Source organism: Phallusia mammillata, chromosome 3, assembly GCF_965637545.1.
Source record: "Phallusia mammillata chromosome 3, kaPhaMamm4.hap1.1, whole genome shotgun sequence".
NCBI classification, from domain to species: domain Eukaryota; kingdom Metazoa; phylum Chordata; class Ascidiacea; order Phlebobranchia; family Ascidiidae; genus Phallusia; species Phallusia mammillata.
Window position 1 is genome coordinate 20,451,459 of NC_137254.1, and position 12,980 is coordinate 20,464,438.

At 36.7% G+C, this 12,980-nt stretch overlaps 1 protein-coding gene across 1 annotated transcript; it reads left to right on the forward strand.

Moving 5' to 3' along the window:
- Positions 1-4,352: 4,352 nt before the first annotated feature.
- LOC145219804 (ATP-binding cassette sub-family C member 4-like) lies at positions 4,353-11,857 on the forward strand. The gene is made up of 26 exons (XM_080087113.1): positions 4,353-4,642; positions 4,779-4,869; positions 4,922-5,085; positions 5,446-5,571; positions 5,664-5,802; positions 5,901-6,008; positions 6,067-6,195; positions 6,262-6,360; positions 6,586-6,777; positions 6,841-7,053; positions 7,364-7,432; positions 7,491-7,593; positions 7,711-7,811; positions 7,888-8,045; positions 8,121-8,284; positions 8,349-8,495; positions 8,551-8,630; positions 8,689-8,839; positions 9,102-9,221; positions 9,646-9,863; positions 10,075-10,269; positions 10,670-10,828; positions 10,904-10,993; positions 11,102-11,274; positions 11,338-11,443; positions 11,500-11,857. Exons 1-26 carry the CDS (start codon positions 4,353-4,355, stop codon positions 11,593-11,595), a joined length of 3,681 nt encoding a protein of 1,226 aa, XP_079943239.1. The 3' UTR covers positions 11,596-11,857.
- The last annotated feature ends 1,123 nt before the right edge of the window (positions 11,858-12,980 follow it).

The window sequence follows — 12,980 nt, forward strand, 5'->3', positions numbered from 1 at the left end:
AAGAATGCCCCCAAAATGCATTGCGGGCAATGGAGAGCGAGTGGAAAAATGTCGATAAATCTTGTTTTAAGCAATTTTATAGCGATTTTTGCATATATGATCAGTATTTTGTTGAGAGCAATGTATTCCAGTGTGTAATAACCAATAAATATGCTTAGATTGACTGTGAGGTGTATTAGGTGCAGGTGTCCTGGGAAAACGTTATTAAGTTATTGTTGAAATAAATCATTACTGAGTGGTAATAAACGTTTTTTTTGTGTGTGCAATATAAGTAGTTTACGAGCGTTTTTATATTTAAGACATAATTCCAACAAGAATGGCTGTTTCCTTCACACAAGAGAATGTGATACTTTATTTAGCATCACCTTGTGCTGATCCAAACTGCTGTTTTTGATTGTCACCAAAGTCTTGGAAGTAAAACGTGGCTGTTTAAAAGCTGGTTGTAGTAGGTTCAAAATTATTTTGCTTGTATACTACAAACCGTAAATATAATACGCTAATTTTTGTTTTATAACATTTAAACTACCCTTTTTAGTTTGCAACCAAACTGGAATAAATTTTTGTTGAAATGTTGTTAATTCTCAAATTAAAAACTCTAAATTCCAATATCTGCAAGAGATACATGTGCATAAATGCTTTTAAGACCTTACAGCAGTTAGGGTGGACAAGTATAACTGCCCAAATGAGATGCCTTTTTATGTACTATTTCAGTCAGAATAATGAGATATTTGTTTTATTTCCATTCCACGCCTACACCATAGTTTTCAAAAATGTGGCGAATTAATAGCACTTTCACGTTTTGTTAAATATGCACTATTCGATTCCTATACTTTCTAAACCTACGTGGACTTATAATCGTTTCGTTTGGAATATTGTGCATTGTGTATCGTAACCAATGACATTTATTACTCTGTTATTATTGAGTTTATTTGCTTTGCTTTGTCACTTATATTTTCACTTTTTGGCCAAATACCTTGTTTTACCAGACACTATTCACTTATTTGTTTTACAGTGTACAATCTTTTTCTTCGTTTCTATGATCGCCCCTTCCCAGTCACTAATGTACGCTTGATTGCTTGTTTCGTGACCCGGATGTGCCTTTGGTCGTCACGTGATGGTCAGTCTTTCTCTGGGCGCCGTGCGAGTTACATCGTATGCTTTCGTGTTGTGTTGTACTGTCGTTTACTTTGAATTAAGTGGAACTTGTCGATATCGGAAGCACGAGTTGTTTTATGCAAATATGTCTTTTATCGTTTTACATAGACAAGACGCTCAATAGTGAAACCAACTTGTGGTTTCTCTCGGGCTTAATGGTGAGCCGTCATTGCAGGGTTCGGGCCGTTTCCGAATTAGGGAAGTATATCGCCACTCGAAAGATCTTTTATTAATTCCCAGAGCTGCCGAAATAATTCCGTAACACTAACACTTAAATTTTTTCTTTCAAAACAGGAATAAAGGCAACAACTGCACAAGCCAAGTTCATACAGATATCCTGAATTTATTGTCAGATACATTACCATTATTGGTGATCCCATTATAACAGATGGTGCATTCAAAAAATAAAAAACAGCAACCCCAGAGCTGATAAGTTGTGCAGCATGTCATGTTACAGGCTATATATCATAAATGATTACAAAAAATCCACAGTGCTAGTGGAACAGTATCAGTCACTGCAGGTGCAGCTGCATTTCATGGGGGACCGTTTCCTTGTGTGTAATATAGACATTCGTAGTGCTACGCATTTTACGTGATAAAAACATTTAAAAAGTGTTTTATCCACAACTTTTCCTTTTCAATTCCCCCTTTCCCACAAATTTCTTCCCAGGAAATAAAAATTCTTTCCTGAGTAAGCCAAGTGTCTCCCGGTTGAGATTGAACTGGGTTGGAAGATGTAAGAAAAAAGTGGATGCCTTTGGTACATCAGCTAAGCGTTGATCGCGAATCGTGTGTGCATGGTCGATAGTGTGTAAAAAAACTTCAGCAAAAACTTTTGAGCATATGCTTGCTTGATTTTGTTGATTTTAGCAGCTAACTATGTCGATGTTTCTGATTTGTAAAATTTGAACCTCTAAAAGCAGGAGGGTTTAAATCTTATCCAGCGAACCATTGCTTACAAACCTTGAAAGAAATAGGACAGACGCAAAAAAATCCATTTTCAAAGATATGTATAGATAGATTCAACAGGGAGATGTAAAGTAAAACCACTTCAATTAAACTTGAACATTACAAAAATAAGTGGAGGCACAAAGTTCTCCATTTGTACTGTCCAACGGCTACCGAAAATCATGCATTTAAAAAGGTATCAATAGTTTTGTTTCGATTTTACTATTTGTTGCACAAATGTGTGTCAAATGTAAACCCAGCTAAAGAATTTTTTGTCATAATCCGTGTTTTAAAGCTAAAATTCACAAAATTATTTGCCGAGGCAAGTTTTGTGTAATATAAGCTGACCTAAGCTAGTGGACCGTAAACACTCTACACCAGGGGCGTGCAACATACGGCCCGCGGGCCACAGTCCGGCCCGCCAAGCTGTTTAGTGTGGCCCCCACCAACGCACTGATTATGATAAAAATGCAATTCTTCTGAGAATTTAGCAAAATTTTCCCCAAGGTTTTGGTATATCTCAAGTTGCTATACGTAACAAATATAAGCTTAATCGGCGTTTTCCAACCGGTGGATCATGCAGCAGTTGCAACTTGCAAGTAGCCTACTGCACCGAATGTGACGTAACAATGGCCTTTGTCTAGTAAACAATTGTTTTGTGCGAAAGCCAGTGTTGCGCTAAAACTCTATGTGTGGCCCTCGCTTGAGGTCCGGAATTGGTTATACGGCCCACCGACGAAAACTGTTGCACACCCCTGCTCTACACTCCCTGCAGTGAGTTGTAACGTGAGGTTTGTTTAAACAACCGCTTCCCACTGTGAAGTACCAAGGTTGGAAAAATGGCAAATGTTAACTAGCCTTGAAAAAACACGTCGACTCCCTATGTCAAGTTTGATTGACGAAAATTGTAAATTGTAATACAGACACAGGTTTCATTTGTCAGCAATGGTAGGTATGAGCAGTAGGAGTAGTGGCAGATTTGCATAATGCGCCGACAAGCCAACGTTCTTTCATTTCTGACACTGTGGTAAGTTTTTCTTTGACATAATATTTATTGCTCGTAAGATTTCCGACCAAATATTGACCAATTTAATTATACACAAATATTTTTGTTAAAATTCAATATTTAACCAGCATAAATCAACAGGTGGATGAATAATATATTCAGGTGAGGTTATTCTAAAAATCTAGAAACCAATGACTTTTATGAGTTGGAAGAATCTGATACTTCTTTTCGCATTTGTGAAAACCTCGAAAGGTTTGTGATTTGTAAAATTTGTTTAATTTTTTTTTAATTTTAAATTTAACTTCTTCTATTTAAAGTTAAAATTGTCGTGATTCCTATTTAGAAATTGGAAACTCGAGCTTTCGGAATACAATGTCAGCGGAAAAAAGCCAAGTTTGATCCGAGCCGTTTGGAAAACTTATTCCTTCAAATATTGTTTGTGTGGCATTCTTTGTTTTGTGTCGGTAAGTACAAATAGCCAAATTGCCCAGTTTTGTTAAAATTCAGCTACACAGAGTTGTAAGCGGGCTCCACCTTCACGCCTTAAGTCAGTGGTTCTTAAAGTATGGGTCGCGACCCAAACATGGGTCGTGCAGGGTCAAAAAATGCGTCGCGCTATGGCGATTCAATTCTGCCAAAACCAACTTTTTTATTCCATTTTTAAAGTACTTTTAATTCTCCATCATAACTGAATTGTGGCTTCATCTCAGTAACCTGGAGTATTGCATCATAAGAGGTTTTCTGAAAGTTTTGATGGCAGCCAGCTACAGAACAGCCGTAGCTAACTACAGCCTCACTCGACCACAGTTGCTCAGTAAGATGAACCAACTAATCATTCAGATTACAACATACAACAATAGCCTTCCAATTTTACTATTACGCATATGACGATTGTGACGTCATAACGCGCGGAATGATAGGACAAGTTAATCATGCGAAACTGAACATGGAGATGTAACAGCGTTCAAGAATGAGTAAGTATTCGTACAAGAAAAAATACATTTATTGATGTTTGAGGCTTGGGTCGTGAGATGTTCAGAAAACTCAAATTTGGGTCGCGCTCAAACAAGTTTGAGAACACTGCCTTAAGTGGACAGAACCCGAAAGAATTTAACCGGCGAAAACCAACAAATAGTTTTAAGGCGCAATGCTTCAGTGAATGCACCAATTTCGCAAACGGGCTTATATAAAAGTCAACAGCATGTTCTATTGTATGCAACAAATCAATACGCCACTAGTTCGCATGTCCGCTCGTGCAAGTAAAGAACAATTACGAAGCAAACGAAGCAAAGTTGAAGCATTTTTTGTTTTCCAGGAAATGCTTATTATTAGCACACCATTGCTAATAGGAGGTATATTGCAGTATTTTGAGGGTGAAGGAACAATAGCTAATGCGTATCGGTCAGCTGCCGGCATTACTGGCATTATGATACTTGCACAAGCTTTTTTACGTCAGTTCTATTACTACATCGCAGCTGTAATCGGTTGTCATTTGAGGGTAGCTGCAACCGCTCTTATGTACAAAAAGGTAATGTGAATTAAATCATTCGTCATCATTACCATTTTCAATATACTGTCATAATTGTAAAAAAGTTTTTTTTTGTGCTACGGTTTAAACGCTTGACAATTGAAAGATTATCAAAAAGAAAAATAACTGATCTTTTTTCAGACACCCGCGGCTCAGCCAGAAAGCATTATCCACAACAACGACTGGAAAAATTGTCAATCTTGGTGCAACTGACGTCATACCGTTTGATTACGTAAGAATTTACTCCAGTTCAATTTTGAAGCAATAATAATTTTTTATTTCAGCTGTTAAAAATGGCTCATTATATTTGGATTGGGATCATATTGATAATATATGTAACAGCCTTGATATGGCGAGAGATTGGAATTTCCTCGTTAGTAGCTCTAGGTCTTGGAGTGTTTCAAATGATCAGTCAAGGCATTACCGGAAGACTGTTTGGGAAAATACGGTAAAGAAAGCAAGCCGATCTTATTAGAGTTACTTCTTTTCCACACAATAAATAGAACGAAAGGGTCGGAGGGGTCACTTAAAAATGATTTTAGGATTTGTGGTAAATGTACAAAAACGGTTCTTATCTTTGTTTTTGCTTCATAATTACCTCTCGACCAGCATGCTCTTAAAAACAGTATGGGCCAAATAAACTAACCAATTTCTTATCTCTAAGACAATGTCAGAAATTGATAACACCAGCATTGAATACAACACATTGTATTTGTGTGATTAGGGTTTAATTCTAGTGTCCCTTTAAGTCAGCAAAAATTTTCAAATCTAGAAGTGTAATACGATTTTTAAAAAATTCCATCTGCAGGGGAAAAACAGCTTTGCACACAGATAAACGAGTACGTATTATGAGTGAAGTATTGTCAGCAATGCGGCTTGTAAAAGTCTATGCCTGGGAGAAACCATATGAAAGAATGATTTCAGAAATACGAGGGTAACTAACCAAATTACATTTGTTAAGGTTTATTAAAAGCTTCAATCTGGTTTAAATTTCGCTTGTGCAACTTTACCACACGTTTTATTTAGTCATGAGATAAGGAAGGTGCTGCAGACTTCCCGTTTGAAAGCCTACAACTCTGCGATGGCGTATGTTACTACACGCCTTGTGATCTTCAATTCTCTTGTCGCGTATGTTTTTCTCGGCGGCCAACTAAGTTTTTTGAAGGTTGGTAACAATTTATCTAAAGACTGTTTGATTGGGAAGCAACCTTTTTAAGCATGTTATCATCTTCTATAACGTTAAAAGTTGTCATTAATGTGCAGGTGTTTACTACAGTGTCGTTGATTAATACTTTTATTTACCCTATGGAAAATACCGTATTGGGAGTAGAAAAGATTGCTGAGTCACAAGTTAGCTTGAGGCGAATTGAGGTAAGTTTTGGATTGTTTGATGCATACATGGCTTGTTTTATTGAATTTTACGATTCAGAAATTTTTATTGATGGACGAAAAGAAGTCCATACCCATTAAACAAGAATATGAAAATAATCAAACATGTCTGGTTTTGGAATCTTGTACAGCAGATTGGGATGACGTCAATATGGCATACGTCAACGATGTTTGTAACAAAATTTAAATCTACAAAGTTAAGAACCACAATAGTTTTAAAAACTTGCTTTTATAGGAGGTTGGTGCTACATCGTTGAATACTCTGAACAACATCAATCTGGACTTACACAATCCTGGACTTGTAGCGGTCATTGGTCCAGTTGGCTCCAGAAAGGTTATTGATTTAGTTTTTATCAGAAGTGTTGCAAGATCACCAATATAATACACAAATCATTGCACTTAAAAAGGATTTCAAAGTTAATCATTATTCACTTTTTGACATCGATATTACAAGAAAACGGTCTTTGGCCGAAAGTATAGTGCTAAAAACAGTTGCATAAAAGACAATGCAACAAATAATAGTTTTAATTCTAAACCTCAACGTATTTGAACTTTTCAGATTTCTCTTCTAAATGTGATTCTTGGAGAGCTTCCAGTTAAATTTGGCCAAATTAGAGCAAAAGGGACTATTGTTTACGTAAGTCAAATCCCTTGGGTATTTTCTGGAACAATATTGGAAAATATATTGTTTGGAGAAAAATATGAGATGGAGCGTTACGATCAAGTCATCAATGCCTGTGCTCTAACAGAGGTATTTTTTGTCTTGAATGTTTCGATTATACATGCATCGTTAAAGTTTGTATTTTTTGTAAAGGATTTGAAAGCATTGGAGCACGGAAGCTACACTTTGGTGGGTGAGAGGGGAGTTACTCTCAGTGGGGGTCAAAAAGCCAGGGTCAATCTGGCACGGGCGGCCTATAGACGAAATACAAATATCATTCTGTTGGATGATCCCTTGAGTGCAGTTGACGCAAAAGTTGCAAAACACATTTTTGAGAAGTGTATTTGTGGCATTTTTGGAAGCAAGGTAGGTGCACTCCAATACGATGTTGTTTAGTGTATTCTGCATTTGAAACTATGGTTTCTTCTGGTTTGTTTTTTCGTCGAACGCAAACCCACGCAGTCGTGTTCACTCCCCGTGATGTATTGCGTAGTAGCTTAATGTGTTTCCTAATGTTTCAATGTTGCACAGCTGTTTTTGACTTGGTAAACTCAACCCAAACAATTGGTTGATTGAATGGCATCATACACATTGACTGAGTGGAGTAATAGCCATTGTCTGGCGCCTACATGAACATTTTAAACAATTTGAATGTTGTATACCCTTTCTTCCTTAGATAACATTGTTGGTTACTCACCAGCTTTTCTGTCTACGTGATGTTGACAACATTCTCATATTAAAGGAGGTATGACAACAAATTTAAATGACTAGCCATCATTAAAGTTAATAAAACATAATTTTAGGGTGAAGTTTTAGACATGGGAACTTATGAGACACTTTATGAGGAAGGAATCGACTTCAACAACTTGATAAAGCGTGAAACAGTACCTGTCAGAGAAAACCATGGTAAACTGAGTAGATTTATGCATTAATATTGCGATGGCTTAACATAACATATATGTCAATGTAAATGCAATTACGTTTTAGTATGTTGGTAAATAAAAACAACATGACTTTTTAAAGGAGCTCATCATGACCAGGAGACAAATTCAGCTTCCCGTCGCAGAACATTGTCTGAAATTCATTTTGATGCAGATAATTTTCAAGCCCCAATTGATATCAAGGTAATTATAAGTTATATTTTCATGTGTTTTCTTTCACACGTTTATTGAGGGTTTATGATTTCTCTTGATTTCTTAGGAAAACTTTGAGGGTGCAACACAAAGTGAAGAAATAAAAGCTCATGGAAGTATTGGTTGGAAATCATACTTCACTTACATTGCAAACAACAAACTCAGCTTTTTAATTTGGATTTTGATATTTTCATGCAGTCATGTGACCTACGTGCTATGCGATTGGTGAATTTCATTATGGTTAGTGCATAAACATATAAAATTGCCTAAACTTTAAAGTTGCATTTTTTTTCCTGTAAGGGTGACCGAATCTACATTGCATTTTTCATCCCAATCTTTGGTAGTAATCAACAAATCATTATCCATGAGTTCAACAACCTCGTTTCCATCATCAGATGTCACAGACACACATGTCACAGACGACACGGCTTTCTCAAACAGTTATTATGTTTACGTGTTGGCTTGTAAGTTAACAATGTTAGTACCTTTTTACTAACTTGTTTTTACCAACATTAAATTTTCTTAAAGGTTTAACTGCTGGCTTTGTGTTGTGTATGTTCAGCCATACTACTGTAGAAATGCAAAACCTGGTTTTGTCTGGAAGGCGTATGCATAATAAAATGCTCAAGGCAATTTTGTTAGCACCAATTCGATTTTTTGACACTCAGCCAGTTGGTAAGTTGTTTCTGACATCTTTAATACAATAATATCAATCCTCAATTTGTTACAGGGCGAATTCTTAATCGCTTTCCGAAAGACATGGGACAAGTAGACCAATTACTGCCCTACCACATGCAGCAATTTACTTTCGTACGTTTTTGTACATATGTCATGTTAAATGTTGCTTCAAATCTTTGTTCCATTTTAGAAGTTTGCCAATATTATATCTGTGATGGTAATTTCGATAACATACAACTACTACGTTGCCTTTGCCGTTTTACCTCTGGCGTTTGCATTCTGGTGGCTTAGACGAATTTACATCAGAACATCACGTGACATCAAGCGCATTGAAGGGTGCAGTAAGCATAAAATCATATTTTTTTGTCAAAAACATTGTTGTTGAATTTTTTTTAAATAAATTGGGTTCACCGAGAAAAAATCCAAAACGGAACATAAGTTGATTTAACAGCACCAGAAAGCATAAACTGCAGGATGTTTAAAACAAAACGGACAAAATTAGCTACATCCATAATTGTAAAGATTGTGACCCTTTATTTCAAAGTGGCGTGTTTCTCAATGCTAAAAATATTTCGAATCAAAGATGTCGTTTTTATACTTTAGATAGGAGTCCAGTGTTCTCGCATCTTTCCTCCACCCTGCAGGGACTGGCCACGATTCGTGGATTTCAAATAGAGGACGAGTTTGAACAAGAATTTCACCGATTGCAAGACGTTCACAGTCGTAAGCATTGCTTAGTCTGAACTTAATGATATTGTATTTTTACTGATGGGGGTCGTTAGTAGCTTCTCAGTTCACTGATATCTCGCAGGTGGACGTTTACTTGTTTTGTATAAAATCGTGTTCCTTTCTGGACTAAATATAGTTTTTCAGGCAAGCTTTGGAAACCAAATATTTAGCAAACCAGTTTTTGTCCTTGAACAAACGCCAGTACATGTATGTTTATGTGTTTCTCATATGTTTTAAGTTAAAAAGCCTTGTGTGTCTTAGAGCATTTTCTTCAGAGCAAATGAAATAGTTTTGCTATGTACTTCGAATAGTGATTTATTTAACTGAAGTAAACATTCGGTGAAACGAACGAACGCTTTCAGTCTTAACCACATACAATTGGTCGGGCTACCGGTTGTTATTATTGTTTTGTTTATAGGAGCGTGGTTAACGTCTGTTGCTGCAGCAAGGTGGTTTGCAATGAGACTTGATCTACTCAATGCAATATTTGGTGGTTGTACAATTTTTCTTTTTCTTCTGACAACTCCTGTATCGGAAGCTAGCGTGGGACAAGTTGGACTCACAATTGTTTATGTCTTGCAAATGGGATCGGCTTTTCAATGGTGTGTACACGTCAGCACAGAAGTTGAAAATCAGGTATATATATTTAGATCGAAAGTTTTTATTTAAAAAAACATATGTATATGCTGTTATCATTTGTAAGTTGTGCAAAAGCATTACAGCTTTCTATATAATACAAATGTCAGGATCACAAATGTTTTAAACACTTATCGTGACATCCAGCAAAAGCCGGGGCATCTATACAAGTGTGTTTTTGCAAAAACTTTGTTTTTTTAAAAAAAATTAGATGACGTCGTTTGAACGAATTGAGCAATATTCAAAAATTCCTCCCGAGGCCCCACATTATATTCCCAACTCTCAGCCGCCAAAAACGTGGCCGGTGAACGGAAAAATAACTTTCGAAAATATAAGTTTTGCACATTTTGATGATGGACAACTGGTGCTACGTGACATATCAGCACAAATTGCTGCAAATGAAAAGGTCAGCTGGTTTGAATGTTACACCATCAGGTACACACTTAACCCAGTCTTTTGAAACAACCCAACTGTTTTTTCCGCTTAAAAATAGTATCGGAGTTAGTAGTTTTTTAAGTTAAATTTCGTAAGTTAACTTTGGAACCAAATTCACATTTTTTGGGACCCAGGTTTTGATTTTTTTTTCAGAGTCGCGAACGAACATATGCACTGGGTGGGCACTAATTTATTAAATGCGGCCATACTTGTGGGCTTGTCTGCCAAAACAGCTCATAGATAAATTTGTCTTTCGGGTTCAATTAAAACTTAAAATTATTTTTAGCACGAATTCAGTCATGGATTTGCATCTAAGATAAGGTCATCTCAGCTGTCTTAATCGCAATTATTGATTTGGCAGTTTTGTTCAGGTGGGTATTGTCGGACGAACTGGAGCTGGAAAAAGTTCTTTACTTTCCTGTTTGTTTCGACTGAATGAATTAAGCAGTGGAACAATATATTTTGATGACGTAGATATCTCCCAAATAGGACTAAATGCTCTGCGCTCATCTATATCTTCTATTCCACAGGTACCTTGGCCTTTAGTTCTTGTTTAAAATAGGTTATGAAACAAATGTTCATTGCGTTATATTGTTGACTGTTAGGATCCCATGCTGTTCGCGGGAACTCTGAGAATCAATCTTGACCCATTTTCGTATTACAAAGATGAAGAAATTTGGAATGCTCTCAGAAAGGTAGGGAAGTACAAAACGCAAAGTGGGGTGTTTGTATTAAAAAACATCTTTAGGAAACAGCTCAGATCAAACCATTTTATGTATGTCATTTTCAAAGCTGCTGTTTAGGTTGAAATGGAAGAAACCATTGGAGCTTTTCCATCCAAACTAACTATGGAGGTGGCTGAGCGCGGATCAAATTTTAGCGTCGGTCAGCGACAACTTCTTTGTCTTGCTCGGGCTATTTTGAAAAGAAACAAAATTCTTGTTATCGACGAAGCGACAGCTAACGTGGACACTAGGTGTAAATCTGAAAAATCTGTCTCCAATAAGACCACACTTGTCATAATATCTTCATTTTGTAGAACCGATCAGTTGATCCAAAAGTCAATTAGCGAGACGTTTCAAGATTGCACAGTTATTACAGTGGCTCATCGAATCAACACAATTATTGATTGCGACCGTGTTATGGTTAGTTTTGTCATTTCAACAATTCCCAGGATTCAACATGTTTCATGTGTGTTTAGGTGTTAGCGAAGGGACGAATAGTTGAATTTGACCAACCAAGCAAACTTTTGTTGAACAACGACAGCGAGTTTAGCAAGATGAAGCAAGCGCTTTAACTATACTCTCGCACTTTTTCCAAATATACTGCGTTGGGGTTAGGTTCAGCCCCTATAAAAGAATCTATTGAATTGTGTTAGTAACTAGATTTTTTCCCACATGTTTAAATTGTGACAAATTGCTGTGAAAATGCTCTTTCCTAAATGTTTGAATATTTTTCTTTCAAACGCCCCACAACGTTGGCGAGTGTTTTAGTGAATCGCTATGTTTTCTTTCACCAAGCAAAACAAACTTGTTTCAACATCCGTCGTAAAAAATACATTCGTTTATCTGTTGACGACCCCAAAACTATAATCTGCAATCTATGTAAACAGTCACTCATCACAAACAGCACCTACACATTTGCACTTATAAGCTAAGGTAAATAGACGTATAGGCGAAACAAACAGGAAACTATAGAACTCTCCCAGCTCCGACAATGCCAACCTGAACAAAACTACCAACTCAACAACTGACCACAGCCGAGATGACTAAATCTTAGACGCAAACTCGTGACCGTATTCGGGCTAAAAAGTATGTTAACTTTTATTTGGTCCCGAAAGGCAAGTTTACATGTGAACTGTTTGACAGACAGGGTCATTAGAAGTATATGGCTGTATGTAACAAATTAGTGCCCAGTTTATGCGAATGCGTGAGCATGAGACATATGTTTGGGTCAAAGTTTAACTTGAATTTTTTTATGTTTGGGTCAAAGTTTAACTTGAATCACATATGTTTGGGTCAAAGTTTAACTTGAATTTTTTTAATTTACTTTTTAAAAGGAAACAAATGTTTATGTCATCTGACAAAATGATATTTCGAACGTTGTTTTTTCTCAGCGGTTCAGACTTGTGTAATTGTTGAGTCCAAGCAAATTTTGTAAAATTTAGGAAATGTTTTCTTGTGTAAGGGTTAGAACTAGAAATATAATCTTTCGACCTAAATGTATAGATAGATTTCTCATTTTCAACCACTGTGCTGAGGTACACACACCATTGAAAAGCCGATCTCATTTGCAAAGCATAAACAATTGTGAGTCCAACTTGCCCGACGCTAGCTTCCATAGCAGGGTTTGTCAAGAGAAAAAGGAAAATTACCAAACCAAATATTGCATTGAGTTGATCAAGTCTCATTGCAAACCATCTCGCTCTAGCAACAAACATTTATTTAGGGAAGAAAGGAAATAAGAACTTAGAATCGTTGAATCATTACATCACTCAGTCAATGAGTTGAGTTAAGTTTCGAAAACAGCTGTGCAAGTTGAAACGATATGGAGCACAAAACAGGGCGCAGATGGTGAAGCATTGCTTAACGCTTTGAGTAAATGTGTGGGAACGTTACAGGTAACATGTGAGCAGGGCTCGAAACCACAAGTGATCGTCGTTTTGCCATTCACGTTGGGGTT

Excerpts from the sequence above, each read along its gene's own strand:
- LOC145219804 (XM_080087113.1), top strand. The coding sequence starts at position 4,353 with ATGTCCGCTCGTGCAAGTAAAGAACAATTACGAAGCAAACGAAGCAAA. Across the intron at positions 9,222-9,645 it reads ATTGCAAGACGTTCACAGTC|GAGCGTGGTTAACGTCTGTT; the intron begins GTAAGCATTGCT and ends TTTTGTTTATAG. Across the intron at positions 11,275-11,337 it reads ACAGCTAACGTGGACACTAG|AACCGATCAGTTGATCCAAA; the intron begins GTGTAAATCTGA and ends TTCATTTTGTAG.